Source organism: Astatotilapia calliptera, chromosome 17 (assembly GCF_900246225.1).
Source record: "Astatotilapia calliptera chromosome 17, fAstCal1.2, whole genome shotgun sequence".
NCBI classification, from domain to species: domain Eukaryota; kingdom Metazoa; phylum Chordata; class Actinopteri; order Cichliformes; family Cichlidae; genus Astatotilapia; species Astatotilapia calliptera.
The window spans coordinates 14681274-14706046 of record NC_039318.1 but is presented as its reverse complement, the minus strand read 5'-3'; the positions used below and the strand labels follow the sequence as shown (position 1 = coordinate 14706046).

At 42.6% G+C, this 24773-nt stretch overlaps 1 protein-coding gene across 1 annotated transcript; it reads left to right on the top strand.

Annotated features, from left to right (window-relative positions):
* Positions 1 to 25: 25 nt before the first annotated feature.
* On the top strand, positions 26 to 19324 carry fbxo18 (F-box DNA helicase 1). Its single transcript, XM_026146979.1, has 21 exons — positions 26 to 542; positions 811 to 966; positions 1531 to 2153; positions 2237 to 2373; positions 2718 to 2865; positions 2960 to 3141; positions 3226 to 3300; positions 6306 to 6397; positions 6938 to 7106; positions 7186 to 7405; positions 7515 to 7602; positions 7693 to 7788; positions 7902 to 8038; positions 9674 to 9770; positions 9876 to 10042; positions 10185 to 10281; positions 11199 to 11396; positions 13562 to 13687; positions 13834 to 13940; positions 18706 to 18840; positions 18925 to 19324. Exons 1-21 carry the CDS (start codon positions 524 to 526, stop codon positions 19087 to 19089), a joined length of 3234 nt encoding a protein of 1077 aa, XP_026002764.1. The 5' UTR covers positions 26 to 523; the 3' UTR covers positions 19090 to 19324.
* The last annotated feature ends 5449 nt before the right edge of the window (positions 19325 to 24773 follow it).

Here is a 24773-nt window from a genome sequence, read left to right as displayed (position 1 = left end):
ATTTTATTTAATCGTTTTTTAAATTGATTACATTAATCGTTCTTGCTCACTTTTGCAAAAACTTTGTAGCATCTGGATCAAGCCATTGGAAAAATTGGAACTTAGCTCGATGTCGCAAAATGCGAATTTCAGCTTTCCAGTAGGTGGCGATGATGCGCCTTTCAAGTTGGTTTGAGATTCAAAGAAGAACAAACCGACCAATTACACCAGACCTGCAACTTCAGAAGCTTTCCTCGAAAACAAAAACATACATGAACGTTTTCTCCAATGAATCCCTGTTAACGTTAAATTAGTCCGCTTACATTTAGGAGCAGTCGCGTTTTTAAAGTAGTTTTTGCATTAGCAGTACTTCTGGGAGAAGTACCGCTAATGTTAGCAGGCACACACGGGCTCGCAGTGATCGTTTGTGGACGTTAGCTTGGACGGTTCGGGTGTATTTTCTGAGGCTGTTCGTGTGTAAAGACTTCTTTACGTGAAGTTATGGGGCTTTGTTACTGAAAGATTGTAGGTGTAGCAGCAGAAAATGGAGGTGTCTGTTAAAGGTAAGTTCAGGATTTAAAGCTAAGTACACTGTATGTACTCATGTACTACTTTTGAAATGCACGTATACGAAAAATAAAGTTTTAACGAGATTTTTTAGACTTGTTGCCTTGTTTTATCCCACAAAACTGAATATAATCTTTAATGGTAAACTAGTTAGCAAACAATTGTAGGCTGAAATCTAAGGAAAGGCTTACCCTGCATGCAGGATAATCCCAGTACTGTGATTTGAATTGTTCTGCCACGGCTGGATGTTGTGTGGTTTCCTAGGAAAGGCCAAGAGGAGGCACCTGAATGCAGAAGACTGTGATGGACTGGGACAAAGAGCAGTCCTCACCCGGCCTCACACCTTTAACCAGAGGATGGGCAACCGTGATCCGAACCGGGGGCTTTACCCCAGGACACCCACTAAGCGGCCAAAGTTTGGTAATGTGGTGTAAAGCTTTTATTACAGTGTGGAACACTGAGCATGTGACTTGGTAAATGTTAAATGGACTGGTTCTTATATAGCACTTTTCAACTCTATATGAGCACTCAAAGTGCTTTATACAACTAATTAATTCACCCAATCAATAACTGTTAAGTGCTGACTGCTTAACAGATGACCTGCTCTACCACGTGAGCTACAGCCACCCCAGCTTCTTTGTGTCATGTCTTTAGGAGGAAGACACAGTTTTTGTAGTGGACTGTAAACCCAGCAGTCAAGCTCTGATTGAAGTGCACTGCATTTAACTGTAAATTTAATGCAATTTTAAATATGAGACCCAAAGATATGTTGGAGCAAGTAAGGCTGAAAACCACCAATAAAACTATCAGAGATCGGCAAAGACCTTAGAATTTGATAAATCAACACTTAGCAGCTCAGTGACAAATGAAAGAACACAACAGACAACCTTACTAAACTAAACCAATGATTTATGGATGTATTTTTTGCCTTTTGACAAAAAGTCTAAAGAATCAGATTATAAATCTTTGTCCTTTTTCTCTTAGCACCTGCCACAGGAAGTCCTTCTGGGAGACAGAAGGGTATCAATGAATTTTTTTCTGTGGCGAGAGTCCTCAGCTCCAGTCCGCACAAATCCTCCCTGCCTTCCACCTCCAAGGAAGAGCCAAGAGCTGCAGAAGAAGAGGAGGATGAGGATGACGATATCAGCCTGTTGGCTGTACCTTTGGCACCACAGCTCAGGGTAACAGAGGAGGAGGAGATCGATGACAGTCTTTTAGCTGCTGTGATGATGCCAGAGCCTGAGGCAGGCGAGGAGGAGGAGATTGACGATGCCAGCCTGTTGGCTGTTGAGATGATGCCGCAGTCTAAGGTGAAGGAAGAGCAGCAAGTGGATTATCTGGAGGGAATGACGGCTGAGATGTTTGGGAATGATGATGAATTTGACCAGTGTGACATTGATAATGAAGAAGAGGAGGTGGAGGCCCTTCCCGATGCCCACTTTGGGCTCCTGGGCAGCAGAAGCGGCTTGCTGAAACCCCAGGGCTGCATGGACGACCTTCCAGAGGAGGTGCTGAGAGAGGTGCTGTGCCTCCTACCTGCCCAGGACCTGTACCTCAATGTCAGGCTCGTTTGCCATCGCTGGAGGAACATCGTCCAGGACAGCACGGTAAGATGACACCAAACAACAATCGCAAAATGAGCACGTGGAGCGAAATGTCAAAGTCATGTTGGATGTGCTTCTCTTCACAGTTTGTGCCTTTCAAGAAACAATACTATCGCTACATGATGAGAGAGAGGCATACAGAGATGGAGATCTGCTCCATCCTGAGGAACAGCGGTATAACAGGGCCAGCACCTTCAGAGCACAGCATACGAAAGCTAGTTGTGTAAGTTACTCTTTCTTTAATAAGAAAAATTACAAAACAGTTGAAGTTCTTGTAAAATGTCCACCACATGAAGTCTTGCCTAGAACTGCAGAAAATTATTCATGTATTTCTGGTTAATATGATTCCAATATGACTGTTTTTGATCTGACTGGGAAGGTTGGTTTGGGAAGTGATGCAAGTCTCTCCTGTATACGAGTTGCTGTGGCCACCCTCGCTGTAAAAAAAAAAAAAGTGTAAATAAGCTGATCTCACATTGTGTGTGTGTGTGTGACTGGAATTTGATATCAATTTCTCATTTTTAAAATGTCACTCTGTGTGTTTGTGTGTGTTGTCTTTATTATCAGTTTAATGGCTCAGCATAAGGTTGGAGAGCGCTTGAGGCCAGATGAAGTTCTGGAGCGTGTAAAGAAACATCGCCTTTTCCCTCAAGCTGAGGCCTCCATCAGACTGCGTATTTCTGATGTTCAGAAGCACTTTAACCTTGGAATTACTGTATGACTCACTCATTAATACATAAAAAATGCCATGTGATCATATAGAGACAATCTGAGTTTTAAAGTGTGTCCACAATGGATCTGATTTCCAGGGTCCTAACCCGTATGCAGCCATGGCTGTCATACTGATCCTGAGTGAGGGTGTTGGTGATGTGCAGGCCTTAGTGTCTCTGCTCACGGGCTGCATGTCACACTCGGCCATCACAGAGTACCTCTGCCACATGGCCATGATGCTGCTCGCTTTAGAAAGGAACAAAGTCACTGTCAGTAACAGGTAAGATGAATAACGAGTAGCAATCCGGATTTCTGTTCTCATCATTCGTCACACTGTTTGTTTTTCTTTTTTCTGCCTGCTCAGGTTGCATTACAACATTTACTATGTCCTCCACCTGATGGAGAATGGCCCGTTCCCTGTCAGCTCTCCACAGAGCAGGTGAGGTCAAAATATGTTAGCTCTGTAATACCGATACAGGGACGCTAAATATCGATATTTTATTCAATACTTTGAGAAGACTGAATAAGAGCGGCTCAGCAAGCTTTCTTTCTGTATGTGATTTGAAGCGTTTCTCTTGTTGTTGCAAGAATTTATTCCAACTGATCCTATAATTCTCAGCAGTTTCAGTCAGCTCTGGTAAACTCTCATTAGGTGAAGCCCATTAACCGATTAAGATAAGAAGAACTTTGTTTATCCCGAGGGAAATTCTTTTGTCGCAAACATGCTCAATGCAACAAGAGAAAAAATGAGCGCAGATAAAATAACATAACTATTACTACAAGTAATTATGACAAGTGACATAATGTTAGTGCAATGAATAAAGAGAGTAGCAGCATATGATGGGGGGATGAAACAAACATTCAGTAACATACAGGTGAATAATATTGCACAATCTGAGTGAGAACAAAATACAATCATATTAATCCTAGAAAATCATCTACCGATGAAAGAAGAGTTGTACAGTCTTATTGCCACCGGCAGGAAGGATTTCCTGTGGTGGTCAGTTCTGCATTCAGAGGCGATGAGTTTTTTTTTTCCTACGTGTGCTCCGATGGCCCATCATGGAGGCGTAGAAGGGTTGTCCATGATACTGAGACACTTTTCTAGCATTCTCCTCTCAGACACCTCCATCGGGTTCTCAGTCTGACACCCAGGACAGAACCAGCCTTGTTCAGCCTGTTGCTATCAGCTGTCTTCACCCCACTGCCGCAGCACAAAGCTGCAAAGAACACAACATTCTCTACCACAGAGTGATAGAACTTGGTAAATATTTTCCTACAAACATTAAAGGACCTAAGCTGCATCAGTAGGAAAAGCCAGCTCTGGCCTTTCTTGAAGACAGCTTCTGTGTTCTTGGACCGTCCAGTTTACAGTCAGTGTGTACCCCCAGGTACCGGTAGTCCTCAACTACCTCCACAACAGCCCCTCTGATGGTTACAGGGGTAGGAGGAGGAGCATGCTTCCTAAAGTCGACAATCAGTTCCTTTGTCTTTGCGATGTTAAGTTGGAAATGATTTAGCTCACACCACACAACAAAGCTGTCCACCACACTGTTGTATTCCTCCTCCTTTCTGCACATGACATGACTGAGACTTGTACCTGAAGTCAGACATGTAGAGGGTAAAGAGGAATGGTGATAGGACAGTCCCTGTGGCACTGCCGTGCTGCTTAGGATGTTATCCGAGTGGCAGCTCTTCAGCCAGACATGCTGTGGTCAATTTGTTAAATAGTCCGTAATCCAAGCTACCGTTGATGCATCCACCTGCATTTTCTTGAGCTTATTGCCCAGCAGTGATGGACTGATCGTGTTAAAAGCATTCGAAGAACATGACCCTCACAATGCTCTCAACAATGTCCAGATGAGAATAAGCCTGGTCCAGCAGGTAGGTGATGGCGTCCTCCACGGCGATATGGGGTTGATAAGCAAACTTTAAGGAGTTCAGCCAAGGCTCCACCAGCAGATGCAGGTGAGTCTCTCCAGCGTCTTCATGACGTGTGAGGTCAGAGCCACTGGCTTGTAGTCACTGGGGATCGACGGGTTGATCTTTTTGGGGACAGGAACCAGGCAGGATGTCTTCCAGAGTGATGGGACCCTCTGCAGTTTCAGACTCATGTTAAAGATCTGATATAGAGCTCTAGACAGCTGGGCAGCACAGCACCTGAGGGCCCTGGAACAGACACTATCAAGGCCAGCAGCTTTGCTGAAGTGGAGTATGCACAGTTCCCCTTTGATGTCATCTGCTGAGAGGGACAAAGAGAGACAGGCTGAGGGAGCAGGAGGGGGGGGGGATGGAGAAGATGGGAAGAGCTGGGGGGGGGGGGGGGGGGATGGAGAAGATGGGAAGAGCTGGGTGTGGGGACAGGAGATGCAGGGCAGTCAAACCTATTGAAGTGCAGATTTAGGTTGATTGCGCATTCAACATCCCCATCCATCCACACACCTCCTTTGTCTCAGGCCAGTAATGGCCCACATTCCCTTCCACACCTCCCTGGTATTGTTTTCTTGGAGTTTGCTTTCCAGCTTTCTTCTGAGGGACTTGTTTCCCTCAGCAGTCTTGGCTTTAAGCTCCTTCTGCACACATTTCAACTGTTCTTTGTCACAGTTTCTGAAAAATCTCTTTTTCTTGTTTAGCGTAGCTTTGATGTTACCTTGGGTAACAAGGTTTATTGTTGGGGAAGCAATGAATGTTTTTTTTTTTTTGGGAACCACATTTTCCGCACAGAAGTTGCTATAGTCTGTAACACAGCCAGTCAGATTGTCAAAATTGTCCCCATGAGCATTACAGAGAACATCCCAGTCCGTTGCCTCAAAGCAGCCCTGCAGAGTCTCTTCTGTCTTCCTTGTCCATCTTATAACAATTTTTGTGACTGCAGGTTGCCTCGGGATGATAGGTTTGTAAAAGGGCTGGAGGTGGACAAGGTTGTGATCAGCCCTGCCCAGGGGAGTAAACAATGATGATTATGACGAGGGAAAACTCTCACGGTAGATAATATGGTCGAAGACCAATTGCTAACAGTTCAGTATGTTTATTACGCACAGCCGTCCTCACCTTAACGTGACTAGAGGAACACCAGCGGTTGTTTACATAAAGAGCGAGTCCTCCTCCCCTTATACCGTCATAATTACTTGCAAGTTGCTTAAACCTTCCTTGATGGAGGTTCAGTCCTTTTCTTTTTTTTTTCTGGATCTAATCATGTTTCAGCTCATGATGTTTGTTTAACTGTCTTAAGAGGGATTCAAACTGCAGGCCAAACTAATTCACTGGAGACCATTTTTTTCTGATTGATTTTTGCTTATTCACATAATAAACTAACAGCCAGTGTGATTTTCTTTTTTCTGAACTTGTATATGTAATATTCAGCAGACATTTAAATAATTAGAGCTGGACTGATGCTTGAGGAGTTTTAGCACTTTTTTTGTTTGTTTCTGGTGTCTCTGCTAGGCGGCCCCAGATCCACCTCACGCAAGAACAGCAGCAGATCCTCAGCCACAATATCCAGGATGACCACGTGGTTAAGATAATAGCATTTGCAGGTACAGTAAGGAAGTGGAATTGGAGACAGTGCCCTTACATGAATCTTTTAGGCCAGCCAGAGTATGTGTCACTGGCCAGTGGATTGAATGTTTATAGAAGAACAACACTGCAATATCCATTTTTATTAACTTTTCCCATTCGTTCCCATTGCGTGTACTGTCTGCACTAAATACGTTTAATGCTATAGGATTTGAGACATCACCAGGGGGCGCTCTTTCTCCTTTATAACACCTTGGTAAAATGGGTCTAATATGCTCATTTTTATACGCTCATTTCTTTATGTTATAGCTGTGGGATTGCCCTGGAGGAGCATTACATGATTACATGAAGCCTTTTAGCCTGAAATGAGCCCTTTTACCTCCGGTCTCTTTAAGGTTCTGGAGCAGACAGTGGTATAAAGATGCCGTCAGCCCGTAGGGAACATAGATGTAAAATATGAATCTTTTGTCATCAGTGCAGCTTGTGTGATGTAGGCTACATTTGCAGATGACGGGTCTTTGTGTCGTAGCTTCATTAAAGGTCAGTGCTGTGTGACACAGGTACTGGGAAGACTACCACACTAGTGAAGTACGCTGAGCAGCGGCCGGACCTTCGCTTCCTTTATGTGGCCTTCAACAATTCTGTGGCTTCGGAGGCACGCCGCCGCTTCCCCAGGAACGTGGACTGCAAGACCGTCCACTCGTTGGCCTATAATGACGTAGGGAAGAGGTGAGAATCAGAGTTCTCAGATGCTCGTGATGGCAGGCCTTCGTTTTAATACTATCGTGCTCTCTTCTCTCCCTTTCAGATACAAATTCCGTGACAAGCTGACCTTTAACATGAAGGCTTTCGCCATCAGTTCTGTTCTGCCCAAAGGCCGCGGTGGCTTCACCAAGGCCAAAGTGGTTATGACAACCCTCAATGCCTTTATGGCTTCTACAGATGAAACCATCACTATAAGACATGTTCCCAACTCTCGTGTGACTAAAAACAACTTCCGCAAGGATATAGATCATGATGAAAAACTGGTATAAACGTTTTAAAGTATATAAAAGATCGGCGCTGTACCTATGAAGTAAATTATTATGAAGCTACATCTAAAGTGTGTTTTGTGTTATCATGAAATCCTTGTTTCAGTTGGTCGTCCGTGATGCACAGAGAATCTGGAAAAAAATGAAGGATCTGAATGAGAAGTCAAAAGATGCCTATTACATGACCCACGATGGTACGCCAACTGTGAAATGAAGAAATATAATTATGTTTACTACGTTGTGTAAAGAAATGATGGAGGATCCCTGGAACATTTCATTCCCAGGTTACCTAAAGTTATGGCAGCTCCAAGACCCAAAGCCTTGCTTGTCGGGTGCATACAATGCTCTTTTCATTGATGAAGCCCAGGACTGCACTCCCGGTACTGAAATACTCCCACAGGCTCACATGTTTGCAGAAAAGCAAATCCTTGATGATTTAGCTCAGCTTTTATGCTTTCATGTTGTCCACTGACTGTTGTTTGTTTTGTTTCAGCCATCATGGATGTGCTGCTGTCTCAGAGCTGTGGGAAAATCCTGGTTGGCGATCCTCATCAGCAGATCTACACCTTCAGAGGAGCTGTTAATGCCTTGAATGTTGTTGAACACACCCACATCTATTACCTCACCCAGGTACACACAACTACCCAAACACACCGTGGTAAACGTGGACAGAAAATGCATCAGATGTGTCAAAGTTGACAAATACAGCAAAAGAAGAAAGATGCACTATACTGCCAAAAGTATTCACTCACCCATCTACATCATTGAATTCAGGTGTTCCAGTCACTTCCATGACCACAGGTGGATAAAATCACCCAGGCATGCAGACTGCTTCTATAAACATTTGTGATAGAATCGCTCTCAAGAGCTCAGTGAATTCCAGTGTGGTACCGTGATAGATGCCACATGCTCCTCGCTACTAAATATTCCACAGTCAGATGTTAGTGATATTATAACAAAGGGGAAACGATTGAGAATGACAGCGACACAGCCATGAGATGGTAGGCCGCATAAAATCACAGAACGAGGTCAGCAGGTGCCGAGGCCCATAGTGTGCAGAGGCTTTCTGAAAAATCAATCGCCGCAGACCTCCAAAGTTCATGTAAGCTTCCGATTAGCTCAAGAGCGGTGGGTATAGAGCTTCATGCCTGAGCAGCTGCATTCAAGCCTTGCATCATCAAGCGGAATGCAAAGCGTTGGATTAGCCCCTTAGTTCCACTGAAAGGTACCCTTAACGCTTCAGCATACCAAAACATGTTGCACAACTTCATGCTCCAAACTTTGCAGGAACAGTCTGGACCTCAAATGTGCTTTTGGAATAATCATCAAAAAGAATGTTTTTGTTCCCATAAACACACTCCTACATCTTGTAGAAAGCTGTCCCAGAAGAGTTGAACTGTTGAATTTGGGATCTGTTTATATGAAAGAGGAGGCATCAGATACAGTCTGGTGACATGTAAACAAAGCTTAAACTCAGCTTTTTGGCCATCCGTTTTCCATTTTAGCACAGTGCGACCACACCGGCAGTTTCCTTCGGCATGTTGTCAGTCAGTTTGGAGTTCCAAGGAAAAGTTAAAACCTTAAATCTAGTAGTAGCTAATATTAGCTAGTAGCTCATAGTCATGCACATCAGCAGTTACAATGCACATCAGGTTGCAGTTGAAGAAGATTAAAGGACATGTGACCATCTCACTCATTCAGCTTAAACGTGGGAGATTGCAGCTTCACTTGGGCTGATTCTTCCAAATATTCCAGCAGGAATTATGATGTCACTAGGAAAAACTGCTATCAGTTTCAAGTAGCATGTTATCTTCACTTAACCTGCTTATGTTGGCGTGTGTCAAGTAGCTGACTGACACCTGCAAGCAGGAAGACAACTGCCTCGTGTGCATCTTTTCCTCCTCTCACCCTAAATAAATCGGTCACAGCAGATGGCCGCCCCTCCCCGAGCCTGGTTCTGCCAGAGGTTTCTTCTTGTTAAAAGGGAGTTTTTCCTTCCCACTGTCGCCAAGTACTTGCTCATGTCGTATGATTATTGGGGCTTTCTCTGTGTTATTGTAGGGTCTTTACCTTCAAATGGTGACTTTTGTTGTGATTTGGTGCTGTATAAATAAAATTGTATTGAAGCATGTTATAAAGTTTGCAGTTATACTTTCCCCTGCTATTCAACTGTAAATTCTAAATGTCTTTATTAAAAAAAAGGATCAAGCATGTATAATCTTTTTGCTCCTATTATTAAACCTTCATGCCATTTATGTTGTCCAGAGCTTTCGATTTGGTGCTGAGATCGCCTATGTGGGTGCCACCATCCTCAAAGTTTGCAAGGGAGTTCAGAAAATTCTTGTCGGAGGAAACCAGAAGGGTAAACTCTTCCTAAAAATGAAAAAATATGTGGTTTTTCAGAACCAGTTTCAGTTTTTTAAAGACTTGAGCATAATTGATTTTGACTGTTTTATTTATTCTGTAGGCGGGGTGTGTGACAATGCTGCAGACAGAGTCGTTGAGGCTGTGGGGGCAGGTGCATGCCAAAGCCGAGGGAAGACAGCCATCTTATCTAGGTGCAATTTCGGCGTGTTTAGTGAAGCCGTTCGACTTACAGATGCAAATCCCAGCTGCAGGCTCCACTTCATTGGCGTGAGTGTGTATCCACATATAATTATACGAAGGGATGCGTTACGTTGCGGGTTAAATTTGATCAAAAATGAAGACTTTATTGTTTGTTATCAATGTATGTAACGTTTAGAAATCAGTACCTGATATTGATATTTTCCCTCAGGATATAAAGAACATCGGGCTGGACCGTATCATGGATGTATGGCACCTGCTGCAGCAAACAGGGCAGCAGCTCCAAGAAGGAGAACGAAGACCTCACTGTAAGAATAAAATGATACACAGCAATGGAATATAGCATTTCTCATAGCATGAGACTATTGTGACAGGAGTATATTTGTGGTATATTTGCTTTGCCAAATAAATAAATTGTATGCATGTTTTAATCCATCTGCTCTCTTTCAAACTGCATTGACCACTTTTTAGACCATCTGCTCCATCTTCTGATTGGAGTGGCTCTATAGCTTGCCATTGATACCAGAGCCGAACATATCTTACCAGCCACTGTTAGATTTTGGGGACTGAAGGTGGCTGTTTAGCAGCAACTTTCAAAATCCTAATAATCATATTGTTGCTTTGTTTAGGGGAAGAAAAAAAAAGTAAATAACAAAGTGTATCTCTGGCCCATGAAAAGAAAGTTTTTATTCTGTAATTATAATTTATTTCCTTTAGGTAAAAGGCTTTTAGTGCTTTCAACAGCTTTATTTGTGTAGGTTCAGTCATCCAGGTCAGGCGCTTAACTTGAAGGTAATGGGATTCATTTTTTAGGTTTCCAAAGACGTTTCACTTCTCATCTGAAAAGTTTTGTTCAGTTCAAAAGATTTGGTGGGGAGTCCGGTTCTCAAGCACTTTCATTTACTGTTTGTTTAAAAAACTCATGAAAAGTTCCCAAATGTGTTTTGGAAGTTCAGGTATTCAAAGATCCATGAGGTAACATCTTTCCTCTGATTATGATCCAAATATTAAAGATGTCCACGAAGTCCATAACCCTGCAGTGATAATCAACCTTATTCATACTCCTCCTTTTAACCACGATCAGGACATATTTAATAATCTCTTTATTTCCGTTGTTCTGTGCTGTGTTATTGCTCTAGTTTTACAAATGAAGTAAAAAAAGGAAAAACAGCGTTTCAAAGAACTCAAACTTCGGACACTAATGTTGAACTTTCTCTGCTTTCAGACATCAGGGACCCCCTGATCCGCTCGTTCGCCTCTCGTCGAAGTGAGAATCCCTTCTTTGCTTTCAAAAAATATGTTGAACAAACAGAAGATAATGAACTCCAAGCAAAGGTGACCATCGTGGAAAAGTATCGGAAACGAATCCCCGAGCTGGTGGCAAGACTGAAGGCCTGTTCTGAAAACGACTTATGCAATGCAGGTACACACACACACACACACACACACACACTGCATTATCCACAAAGAAGCCTGGAAAAACAATAACTTAATAAAGTGACTTCAGTTACTAAAAAGAATTTAATTTATTTTTTTTTAACCTTTATTTAACCAGGAAGATCTCATTGAGATTAAAAACCTCTTTTTCAAGGGAGACCTGGCCAAGATAGAAACACTTATTCCTTTCCTCAAATAAGGATGGCAAATGTCTTTTTGGGTATCAAAAGCAGGATTGATTTTAGAAGTTAAAATAATTTTGTGTTTGCTGAAAAATGAAGAAACGGCAGCTCAGTTTTTTTCCTGATTCTTGCTTGTTTCTTTAGGTTTTACATTCACTGAAAAACTGGATTTTGTATTTCCGTTTAGAACGTAGTAGGATACGATGTAACTACAATAGTGAGGAATATCGTGTCGTGGGAGGAAAAAAGACAACTTCTGCTTTCTACATGGTGCTATTTTAACCACACTCATAAAAAATCCCCTTCAGATTTTTGCATGCAGCCAGATTCAAATGTTTGTACAGCATTTCTGGGGAATTCAGACTTTTTTTTTTTTTTTTTTTACTTTGGTGGAGCATAAACATCCATTACTTCATTTTTAGCTATTCTTGAATTTGCTTGTGTTTGCTGTCCATTTGAAAGCTCTGCTTCCAGTTCCACTTCAGTTTTTGTTTCATGATGACATAACATAATCACAGACTTGCTTCAGATTTGTCAGCTGCACATACATGATGTGAATCTCCTGTTAGTGACGTAGATCGACCAGTAAATTGAGAGCTTCGCTTTTACACTCAGCTCTTTCTTCACCATGATGGACCGGTACAGCATCAGCATCACTGCAGCTGCAGCACCAATCCGTCTGTCGAACTCCCGCTCTCTTCTTCATCATTCGTGAACAAGACCCTGAGATATTTAAACTCCTCCACTTGGGGCAGAAACTCGTCCCTAACCTGGAGTGGGCGCTGCACCCTTTTCCGGCTGAGGACTATGACCTCAGATTTGGAGGACACAATGTACCCGTTTTCTGATGGGTACATTGGGACTTCTTTCATGTGGTTGTCATGTTTAAACAATGCTCAGTTGTTGATAATGGACCCAAAGGTGTGTCAAGAAAATCCTCCCTATATCACTACACTACCAGTACCCACAGCCTCAATGCACAAAAGTTTATTCTATTCCTCTGGACGTAGCGTTTTCAGTGCGAGAAACGTTTTGTCACTCATCCAAGTGACTTCTTCAGTCTCAGCTCACTGCGGGTTTCCCCAATCTTATAAAAAGTACAGTTGCAGTCACTTGGATGAGTGAAGAAACGTTTCTCGCACTGAAAACGCTACGTCCAGAAGAACAGAATCTTCTTTGGGATTTACTTATCTGGATGACTGAGCATGAATCAAGACACAGCCTGAATGGTTGACAGAAGGCAGGATGGATCCTTTCATGTTTTTCTTTTTTTTTTTTTTAAACTGGCAAACTGACTCCCAGCTCTTATTTTGTCCTGCTGCACCTTTGATTTCAGTCAGTTCTGCACAGTTCCTTTCTTTAACTGCATGTACATGTGAAAGCTCCTGAAATATGAATCTGCATCCAATAAAAACTTCTACCCTGGTTTGTTGTGTTGGGGTGGTCAGTACAGACTCCATCACAGTAAAATACAGTGGATTTGTTCTAAATAATTTGAAGATGATTCCAAATCCCTTTGCTGACTCATTCACATTAACCTTATAGTGATGTCTATAAATCTTCTCGTGATGACTTCATGCGTCATGCCAGGGGCTTAAATGACATGGATGACAGCCATCACTATAACCACTGCCGACACTCAATAATTTTCTATGTGTTTAATAATTTTTTATTTAATTTGATGCTGATTTGTTGAAATTGGAACAAGCACCAGGAAGTGAAGCAAGAGAAAAAAAGCAGGGGACTCGTCGTCTTCTTACTCAGTGACAGTCTTTGTCTCTCAAACCTCACCATCAGCAACTATAGACTATTTATTTTATTGTTATGGAGATGTTCACATGAGCTGGAACATCTTTTCTTTTGTCTCTCTTTTTTCTTTCAGGATTAGATGACTTTAATTGTCTGGAGGATGGAGTCTTTCTTTTAATGAGTGTTGTTTTTCCACTCTGTGTTCTGGCTCTCCTTCCAGACTTCATAGTTGGAACTGTCCATAAGTCTAAAGGTCTGGAGTTTGACACCGTGATGGTCACTGATGACTTTGTCAAGGTTCCCTGTTCTAAGCACAACCTGCGCCACAGTCCTGAATTCTCATTTGGTATGTTATGTTTTTTGGGTTGTTGTTGTTTTTTTCTTGGACCTTTTTATCACGAGTGGCATGAAGCACGTCTAGTAAGGAGGATGATTTCTACCTGAAAGCGGGAATGTTGTTTAACTGTTGTTGTTTCTCCCCCCGACACACAGCTAAAATTCCTGACGATGAGTGGAACCTGCTGTACGTGGCTGTCACTCGTGCCAAAACGACTCTCATCATCACAAAAAACATCCGCCGCATCATCACAATGGCTGGGGTACGAAACTCTCACTGTGCATCTCACTTCTTATCCTATTGCTGTGCAGTTTCAGTAACGCCTTCACATGTAAACCTCATAATGGCATCAAAACAACACGGTCATGAGAATAGATGCACTTCATTTAAACCAAACCTTGAGAAATGACTGTGACAGCAGTTACAGCATTAAACACAACCTGGAGCACATTTAAAAGAATGAAGAAATGAGAAAATTTAAAGAACGAAAAAAAGCTGCCCCTTGCTCTCAACTCGGGACCCGCCCAGCCAACCCTTTCGCCTATTGACGCTTCAAGCCACACAGTGTCGTTGACTTCCTAGTTTCAGATTACTGCAATGCTGCTTCTCCCTTACTGTGTGTCCCGTAATTTCCAGTAAGTGGCACTGAGGGTGGTTTGGATCCATGTGTTTTCCATTATGATTCAAAGACAGAATTTCCTCCAAAAATTACTTTTCAGCACATTTTACACGTGGCAGTACAGTATTCAGGACAAAGAAGTATTTCTTTGCAGTAACATGACCAGGTTCGCATGACTTTCAGTCCAAAAATGCATCAATCCCTCTGCTGCCTTCCGGACTGAAAAACCCCAAAGCCAGGTACAGAATGTGGCCGGGGAAGTTTAAATGCAGCTCCAGCTCCATGAAACAAACACAGTTGTGCTGGAAGTTTCCATACACTCATCATGGGCATGACTGTCATAATTATGTGGGTCTTTTTGGGGGGATTTCTTTGAACTATTCTTTTTCCAAGGTGGAATGATTACACAGCAGATATTTTTAATGACTTCCAAAAACAAGAATTGGGAAAATTAAATGGAGAATTGTAGATTTACAAAATTTGGTCATGTCTTTCTGAGCGATTTCTTAAAATCTGTACGTAAGTACAAGATATTCAGATGGGTCACTCCTTTCAGGATCTGGAAGACGACCCAAGCTGATTACAGGATTTATTCCAGGCAGCAGATCTTTCAGTGTGAAAATAAAAAAAATAAATAAAAAAGCAATGAAGTAGAACAGCGACTGCTATAACAGGCAGCTGTGCCAACAATTTAAAAAAAAATCTTTTTTTAATACCACTTCTTGACAGTGATCACTGTTTGACAGTATATACAAACACTAATCACCCTTTCCTCAATACAAAATATAATATAAGAAGGTGCTCAGTGTTTCCCTTTTGTCAGAGGAAAAAAAGACATGACTTGCTGGACACTGAAAGTTTTTCCTCATCTTTTTTTCTGACTGTTTCTCCACTAGTTTAGCATTTAGCTAAGCTAGGGTCAGCATGAGGAGGTACCTGGGCCCTACAGAGGTTGCACAGGTAGTCCAACTCTTTCACATGGGACATCAATGCATGTCTTTGCCAGAAGGTTTGCTGTGTCTCCCAGCACAGTCTGAAGAGCATGGAGGAGATTTCTAGGAGGGTTGTTACAAGCGTGAAAGGGTGTGGAGAAGCCATGGAGAACACTGTGCTTCATCATCAAACGTGGCTGGTTTGGTGGTGCAAATTGAAACAGCCTGCAGCATCATTTTCTTCACTTTGATTTTCAAGGTGTCTTTAAATTCAGCCCTCTGTGGGATGATCATTTTCATTTCCATCAAATGATGTGACATCCTTTTGTTATTTTCAAATTCAAATTCAAATTCAAATTTTATTTGTCACACACACACAACCATACACAGTATGACATGGGGGTGAAATGCTTGTAGCTGTACAATGCCCGACCATTAAATGACAGAAGAAAAGTTTTACAATATTTACAATTTACTACAAAAATTTACAAATTAACTTAGGAATTTACAGTAAAGAATGTGCAAATAGCAGAAGAGATTATAAAGATAAGGATTATAAATTATAGGAATTATAGGATTATAGGAAATGTGTGGTGGTGCGTGTGGTGACGTGTGTGAGAGTCCAGTCTTATAGTGACGTGTTGGGAGAGTCCAGTCCTACACCTGGTTCAGGCCCCGAATAGCCTGGGGGAAGAAGCTCCTCTTCATTCTCTCTGTTTTGGCCTTAAGAGAGCGGAAGTGCTTCCCAGACCTCAACAGTGAGAAGAGTCCATTGTTGGGATGGGAGAGGTCCATCATAATCTTCCTAGCTTTGGACTTGCACCGCTTGGTGTAGATGGACAGCAGGTCAGGGAGCTCTGATTGAATGATGCGTTCGGCTGAGTGCACCACTCTTTGCAGATCTCGTCTGTCCTGCTTGGTGCTGTTCCCAAACCAGGTGCAGATGTTTGACGTCAGGACGCTCTCGATGGTGCAGGAGTAGAAGTTCTTGAGCACCTTCAGTGGCAGATGGAAGTCTCTAAGTCTTCTGAGGAAGAAGAGACGCTGACGGGCTTTCTTAACCAGGGTGTTGATGTGACAGGACCATGACAAGTCCTGAGTGATGTGGACACCCAGGTATCGGAAACTGTCCACTCTCTCCACTGGCGTGCCACTGATGATGAGGGGTTTGTAATTCCTCGCCTGCTTTGTAGTGAAGTCCACGATCAGCTCCTTAGTCTTGCTGATGTTTAGGAGGAGGTTATTCTCCTGGCACCAGGTCTCCAGGTTCCTAATCTCCTCCAGGTAGGCCGTCTCGATGTTGTCGGAGATCAGGCCCACAACAGCAGTGTCGTCAGCAAACTTGACAATGGAGGTGGTGTCGGATGTGGCTACACAGTCATAAGTGTACAGTGAGTACAGCAGGGGGCTTAAAACACAGCCCTGAGGCACTCCAGTGCTGAGTGAGATGGAGGGGGACACTTGTTTTCCTACCCTCACTGATTGGGGTCTGTCTGTGAGGAAGTTGAGGATCCACTGACACAGTGATGAGCTGAGTCCAAGATCCGTCAACTTGGTGAAAAGCTTAGAGGGAATTATTGTGTTGAATGCTGAACTGTAGTCCACGAACAGCATCCTAACATAATTCCCTCTGCCAGTGTCCAGGTGACTCAGGGATGTGTGGAGCAGGTGAGATATGGCATCGTCTGTGGAACGATTATTATATTTTGTTCCCATATCAGTATAGATATCCAGTATGATTTTTTTTTTCTCATTGATCTGATGTATTTTGAAAGCACTGTATTTGTTAATTAGCATTTCCAGTGACTCAAAGGACTTTGATTTTCAGCCCCTTATATTTCCAGTACAGCTAAACTAAAACGTTTTCTGTTTAGGGAGGTTTTATCAAGCTTTGATTATCTTTTGTAAACATAGACTGTTGCCTGAACTCCACGATAAAGTTTTCCCATTGTAAATACAGCCCAGTCGGTGTACAGATGTTGGGAGATCAGTTTTTGCAGAAAGCCAAACACAGTTTAAAACGCACACTCTAAAAGGAGTGGTGGGGAAATTGCATGGCCATAATAGTCTGCTGTTGTTGTCTTTTCTTTTTGCTTCTTGGGTGGTTGTTGGATTCTGTTTGGGGAGGGGTATGTGGTAATGACACCTTCACCTCAGTTTTTTTTTTTTTTTGGTTTTTTTTGAAAAAAAAAAGTGCACACAGAGTTTGAAACTTTGGTAACACAACAGCAATGAAGTTAATGCTGCCATCGCAAGTGCAGTTTACGTTTACAGTTTACCCTCTGTCTCCTCCTAGATGGTTTAAGGATTTTATATATACGTGTGATGGTTAAGGAAACAGATTCCAATACGATAGCAGCTTTAAACAGTGAAGGAATCTCCCTGAAGCAAGAAGAAACAGAAATAGCTGATCATGTTTGCTCTGCTTTTATACTTCCTGTGTTTTCTCAAGTGGCTTTCACTTCTCTGTCTATAAATTACTACCAAAACTTATGGGCCCTGTATTGTTTCTTTTTCATGGAGTGTTGTTACCACGGTAATTTCAGTGTTCATCTGGAGGACGAACTGCACCCACTGCACCACCGTAGGGTCTCACCAAGAACTTCATCTCGATACCTAATGGGAGTCAGGGTGCTTTTGCCTAACCTGTAGAGGTCTGTGTGTCCCTCGATGGATATGCTTCCCAGACCATCACTGATCCACTACCAAACTGGTCATACTGAACAATGTTACAGGCAGCATAATGCTCTCCATGGCTTCTCCAGACCCTTTCACGTCTGTTACATGTGCTCAGGGTGAACCTGTTGTTATCTCACAGGGCATCAGTGGTAGAACTGCCAATTCTGATATCATATGACAAATACCAATGCCAGGCAGTGAACACAGGGCCCAGTAGAGGATGTTGGGTCCTTAGGCCACCCTCACAAAGTCTGTTTTAGATTGGTCTGAGACTGAAGTAACTGCCTGTCTGCTGGAATCTTCTCCATTCTCTTAGACTGTGCTGGGAGACACTGCAAACCTTTTGGCAATGAAAGATAATGATGTGAGACTACCTGTGCAACCTCTGTAGGTTCTAGGTATCATATCATGCTGCCAGCAGTGACGCTGACTCCAGCCAAATGTAAAACTATTGTCAGAACGGCCACCTTATAGCTGAGTCACTAAGACCAGCTACTGTTACTATGGGCATCTATTCGTTTTGTTCTTGTACATAGACGATTCTTTTCATGTTCAGCCTTGTGAAACTCAAAAGCTAAAAGTTGTGCCACATGTAGTTTGACATGGTTTATGCTTTACGAGTATCAGTGCACATCACAACAACAGCTGGGTGACACGGGTGGGCTGGATCTGGCTCATAGGTTTGGTTTTTAGCGTGCGCGCTCCCAGACTGTCTATCAAATGTCCTGCTCCTTGTATTCCAGGCGGTTTTATCCATATAAATGAAACTGTCTGCCATTTCTCACTGTTATCTCTAGGAGTACTTTTTTAGGTCAGAGATGCCCAGTTCCCTACTGAAGAGCGACCAGCCTCTCCCATGCTCCATCGCAAACTGTCCCAACTGCATCACCCCAGGCTCAGCCTTCATCATGTGCCGACAGCAGATGCGATGTGTAAGACCCTTCTTTGATGTAAAGGATAATATTATAATATAAGAATATTATTTAATTCTTGTTTCTACTTTTGCCCTCCTGCAGACCGATGGGTTGTCTCAAGGCGGGCCGCTGTGTGAGAAGTGTGTGTGGACCCGCGTCGGGCCCATCGCCTTCCTCATGACCGAAGACGTGCTCTCAATGGCCGAAATCCCACAAAGACTCGACCTGCCGGTCCATCATGCATTTTTCCTGGAGCTTTTTTTCTAACTGCTCGTATTTAAGGAGCTACAGTGATACGGTCCGGTTGGGAAAATAGATCGAAATGCTCAAAGCAGGACACAGACAACTGGGGTTAATGTTTAGTTAAACAGACCGACTACTGAAAAAGTATTTTGTCTGTTGTGATTATTTTTATACTTTTTGTATAATTTTTGTGATTTTTGAATTGGAGAGTAGAGCCTCCAGCCTGTGTGACTATTAAAAAAAAAGTTATACTACAGAATAATTTGTAACTTTTTGCAGTTTTTAAGAATGGTCCTTGTTTGTAATCTCATTTTGTTTTGCTTTACAAGCCCATCTGGTTTGTGTTCAAAAGCAATGACCGATAATTATAACAGGAAACTTCAGTTTCTGTATTGTTTCATCAAGTTTAGTTTTTAAACTTAGAAGTTAAACAACTTCCAGATGGCTGGTGGGGTGACAGAACAAATGTGTTTGCATGCACTAGTCTTAACTGAAAAGCTGTACAAGTTCCTTGAGTTATGGAAAACAACAAGAAAGACAGGAAGAGCAAATGTTACTTAATGACGGCAAAATGTTGACATATTTCAAGTGAGGTTACTGTGGAAGTGGTGTTATCAGTGTCCACTTCCTGCTGCCACAGTCTGAAGTTTGTTGTGAGATACGAGACTGCAGTGATCTTATTTGCAGAAAAAGAAAGCTGTAAGCTCACACTCAATACATTTAACACAACTTGTCAAACATGAGGCTTGGGGGCCAGATCCAGCCTGCCAAAGACTCCCAACATGGCCCACTGGAAAGCTTTGGAAAAGGTGAAGGAAGGAAGGCATCGATTTTGGACTTGCACAGCTTTTACGTACTGACAAAGACCTCAGGATCCATTCATATTGCACCAAAATAAGTCATACATAAACATTTAAATGACAAAACATGACACTTACATGACCCTGGTTTAGTCGGACAGCCCTTATTTAAACATCTAGCACTTACGCCCAAAGTAATGGTACGTATTTAGTCATGATGTGGATATCAACCTGAAGCACCGCACAAACAACTTTTTTTAGTTGCCATCATATGAAGGTCACAGTTACAAATGGAAACACCTGCTGTAATATTAACATTTTCCGTGATACTAAAGATATATATATATATATATATACAAAGAGGAGACTTTCAATTTCGATCTTTAGATTTTCTCAGGAAGAAGAGCAGGTGGTGCCACAAACATGTTTTGCCTTGTTTTTTTTTTTTTAAACTTTATACAGAAAACTTTGGCGTGCCGCTGAGCAAACTGAAATTATCTCTATAATCTATAATCTCTCTTGGTGGTTTTAACACAGGAAATCAGTACCCTTGCAGACATATTGCGTGCAAAGAAACACACCTATAGTTGGCTGAAAAAAATATAGCAGATAAAAGGTACGTTAAAAAAATATAATTAACATCCCAAGGCTACAAAAAGTTTTGCTTCAAATGCACTTATAGGGCCTCATTATGCAGAATCACGGATTGGCATGCAGACTGGACCACAGGGATCAAACCACCAACCTACTGATTAGCTGATGACCTATAATATCCACAAGGAGAGAGCTCTTCAGCTGACGAGAAGAATTTTCTAAGGAGAAGGACTTTAACACACCACAGATTTCAGCTATCATCAGAGAGCCTTAATTTAAACAAGCTGTCCCTAAATGCTTTTAGGTCATGACATGATGAGGAACAGGAGTGTAGGCTGATCACCTCCACCTTAGAGCAAGGGAAAAAGAGAAGTGAGAGAAGGCAAGAACAAAAGACAAGAAAACCTTGAGAAGCCCAGACACTTACTAGATGTAAAAGTCTGGTACATTTCAGATTAATTAAGTGCTAAATAAATCAAAGGATGCCGTTCTGTTTCTTGACTGGGTATCAGTGGGGATAAACATATTTGGCTGGTTCAATAAAGAAACCAACTGCTGGCTGTTTGAACAAATGTTTCTTAAAGATATGCAGCTCAGCAGGAAGAAATTCCATCGCTTGATGATTTCATCAGTGTAACTCACAGATATGTTTATGCACAAGCCAGAGTTTGCCTAGAGGCAACATACCAGTTTGATCTGGTTTTGGTACCGTCACGGTAACAGCCCCGTGTCTGCTAATAGCGGAATCAACAGCTCTGCTCCTCGTATATGTGAAAAAAAAGTGTAACCAAGTTGATCCCAGTTTGTAAAAGGGCAGATGCTACAGCACCAGAGGCATGCTTGACCCAAAGGAATGTCATCGTTAAACTTCCTTTGCGCAATTCTTGAGATCTGTCAAGACAAAACTTCCATTTTCAGTGTCTTCAGATGTGCAATTGATTCAATTCAATTTTTCAATTCAATTTTATTTATATAACGCCAAATCACAACAAAAGTCGCCTCAAGACGCTTCATAGATACAGAGAAAAACCCAACAATCATATGACCCCCTATGAGCAAGCACTTTGGCGACAGTGGGAAGGAAAAACTCCCTTTTAACAGGAAGAAACCTCCAGCAGAACCAGGCTCAGGGAGGGGCGGGGCCATCTGCTGCGACCGGTTGGGGTGAGAGAAGGAAGACAGGATAAAAGACATGCTGTGGAAGAGAGACAGAGGTTAATAACAGATATGATTCAATGCAGAGAGGTCTGTTAACACATAGTGAGTGAGAAAGGTGACTGGAAAGGAAAAACTCAATGCATCATGGGAATCCCCCGGCAGCCTACGTCTATCCATCCATCCATCCATCCATCCTCATCCGCTTTATCCGGGGCCAGGTCGCGGGGGCAGCAGCCTAAGCAAAGAGGCCCAGACCTCCCTCTCCCCAGCCACCTCCTCCAGCTTATCCGGGGGAACACCAAGGCGTTCCCAGGCCAGCCGAGAGATATAATCTCTCCAGCGTGTCCTGGGTCTGCCCCGGGGCCTCCTCCCGGTGGGACATGCCTGGAACACCTCACCCAGGAGGCGCCCAGGGGGCATCCTTGTCAGATGCCCGAACCACCTCAGTTGGCTCCTTTCGATGTGGAGCAGCAGTGGCTCTACTCTGAGCCCCTCCCGGATGCCCGAACTTCTCACCCTATCTCTAAGGGAGAGGCCAGCCACCCTTCGGAGGAAGCTCATTTCTGCCGCTTGTATCCGCGATCTCGTTCTTTCGGTCACTACCCACAGCTCGTGGCCATAGGTGAGGGTAGGGACGTAGATCGACCAGTAAATTGAGAGCTTCGCTTTTACACTCAGCTCCCTCTTCACCACGACGGACCAGTGTAGCGTCCGCATTACTGCAGCTGCAGCCCCAATCCGTCTGTCGATCTCCCGCTCCCTTCTCCCATCACTCGCGAACAAGACCCCGAGATACTTGAACTCCTCCACTTGGGGCAGGAACTCATCCCCGACCCGGAGTGGGCACTCCACCCTTTTCTCAGGCCTCAGATTTGGAGGTGCTGATCCTCATTCCCGCTGCTTCACACTCGGCTGCGAACCGTTCCAGTGCGAGCTGGAGGCCCTCACCCGATGAAGCCAACAGAACCACATCATCCGCAAAAATCAGAGATGAGATTCTGAGGCCACCAAAGCGAAAGCCCTCCGCCACTTGGCTGCGCCTAGAAATCATTGACAGATAGAGCTGGGTGTCATCTGCATAGCAGTGAAAATGTATGCTATGTCTTCTAATGATGCTGCCTAAGGGAAGCATGTATAATGTAAACAGAATTGGTTCTAGCACTGAACCCTGTGGAACTCCATAATTAACCTCAGTGTGTGAAGAGGACTCTCCATTTACATGCACAAATTGGAGTCTATTAGATAGATATGATACAAACCACTGCAGCACAGTACCTGTAATACCTACAGCATGTTCTAATCGCTCTAATAGGATATTATGGTCAACAGTATAGAACGCTGCACTAAGGTCTAGCAGGACAAGCACAGAGATGAGTCCACTGTCAGAGGCCATAAGGAGATCATTTGTAACCTTCACTAAAGCTGTTTCTGTGCTGTGCTGAGCTCTGAAACCTGACTGAAACTCTTCAAATAAACCATTCCTCTGCAGATGATCTGTTAGCTGTTTGACAACTACTCTTTCAAGAATTTTTGATATGAAAGGAAGGTTGGAGATTGGCCTATAATTAGCTAAGACTGCTGGGTCTAGAGATGGCTTTTTGAGTAAAGGTTTAACTACAGCCAGCTTGAAGGCCTGTGGTACATAGCCGATTATTAGAGATAGGTTGATCATATTTAAGATCGAAGAATTAATTAATGGCAGGACTTCTTTGAGCAGTTTTGTAGGAATGGGGTCTAAAAGACACTTTGATGGTTTGGAGGAAGTAATTATTGAAGTTAACTCAGAAAGATCAATTGGAGAAAAAGAGTCTAACTTAACATCAATGGTACTAAGATTAATATCCAGCCAATCTGATTTGGATCTGGAGACCATTGCTTTCACAGAGGCTGCCAATGATAAAAGCTTGACTACATGATGTACAAGCTGTTCTTATCTCATCACCTCATTAGTAGGTATTTGGATGTCATGCTCATGTTGCATTGTGCTAGCTGAAGAGAGAGACATCACTTCGATCTCGTCCCAAGGATTACGTATAGGCCTACACTCGAACCTATACCTGTTACACAGCTGAACACCTTCAATTTGCATGCATTTACTGAACTTTGAACTCCCACACTTTCTTGTGAAATCCCTTGTAATTGCTAGCGATTTTGAATTAATCTATTTGTGCTTTAATGAAATTCCTTTGAGGAATTTCTGGACATGGAGCGTTTCTATCTGTAAGAAGCATCAAGATATAAACAAATCACAAAATAGAAGGAGCGCTCCACACACAGACAGGCAAAGGAAATATGAAAGAACAAACTTAAAAAATGACTAATCTCAGTTTTACTTAGCAGGGGGACAAATTTAGCTTATTTTGGTATTGAAACTTAACAGAACTTCAGATTAAACCTCAAGTTTGGTTAAACTAATGTCTCAGCCCAGGTGTGCTTTTTTTACTCTGAAAACTTCAGTCATTATGAATGTTTACTACCTCAACGCTTTACCAGGCGTTGTTGACTCTGTGATGGTAAAATGCTTCTGCTCTGCATCACATAACAGATGGAAGTGTGTTAATATCGCTCCAAGCCTGGTTGTCTCTGTGGTTTGGAGCATACTGGGATATTGATTCTGCACTCTTACATGGACAGCGGTGGTGGGGTATAAAAGACTTTCATGCACTTTACTGCACATTTAGAATTAATGTGATAAAAGCTGAAAGTACACGAGATATTTTGCATTATTTTACACTGTTTAATACAACTGCTATGAACTCTTTCTTTAATAAATGTAGTGTTTCTACTACCAGCACTTCTACATGTACAAATACTGCTGCCAAATCTGTAACAATCAAAGCTTAAGATAGAGGGTCCCCCAATATGACTATTACCTATTCTATTCAAGGCTATTAGTTATTCCCATAGACAAAGACGTGTGAACTGTGATATAGCTACTGTTTAATAAATGTGCATCTACCATCTTCTGTGGTCTCTTTAAACAAACTTTTTTGTATCTAACCACAGTCTGTGGTTAGATACATTTTCATTTAAGTTTTAGTTTTGGTAATGTTGATACATATTAATTATTTGGAGGGGACAAAAATATTTTCTCTAATAGATGCCATAGCACCTCTCCTGGGCTACTTATAAATCAAGGGTTATAAATCCAAGGCC

Excerpts from the sequence above, each read along its gene's own strand:
- fbxo18 (XM_026146979.1), top strand. Across the intron at positions 967-1,530 it reads CACTAAGCGGCCAAAGTTTG|CACCTGCCACAGGAAGTCCT; the intron begins GTAATGTGGTGT and ends TTTTTCTCTTAG. Across the intron at positions 7,406-7,514 it reads TAGATCATGATGAAAAACTG|TTGGTCGTCCGTGATGCACA; the intron begins GTATAAACGTTT and ends TCCTTGTTTCAG.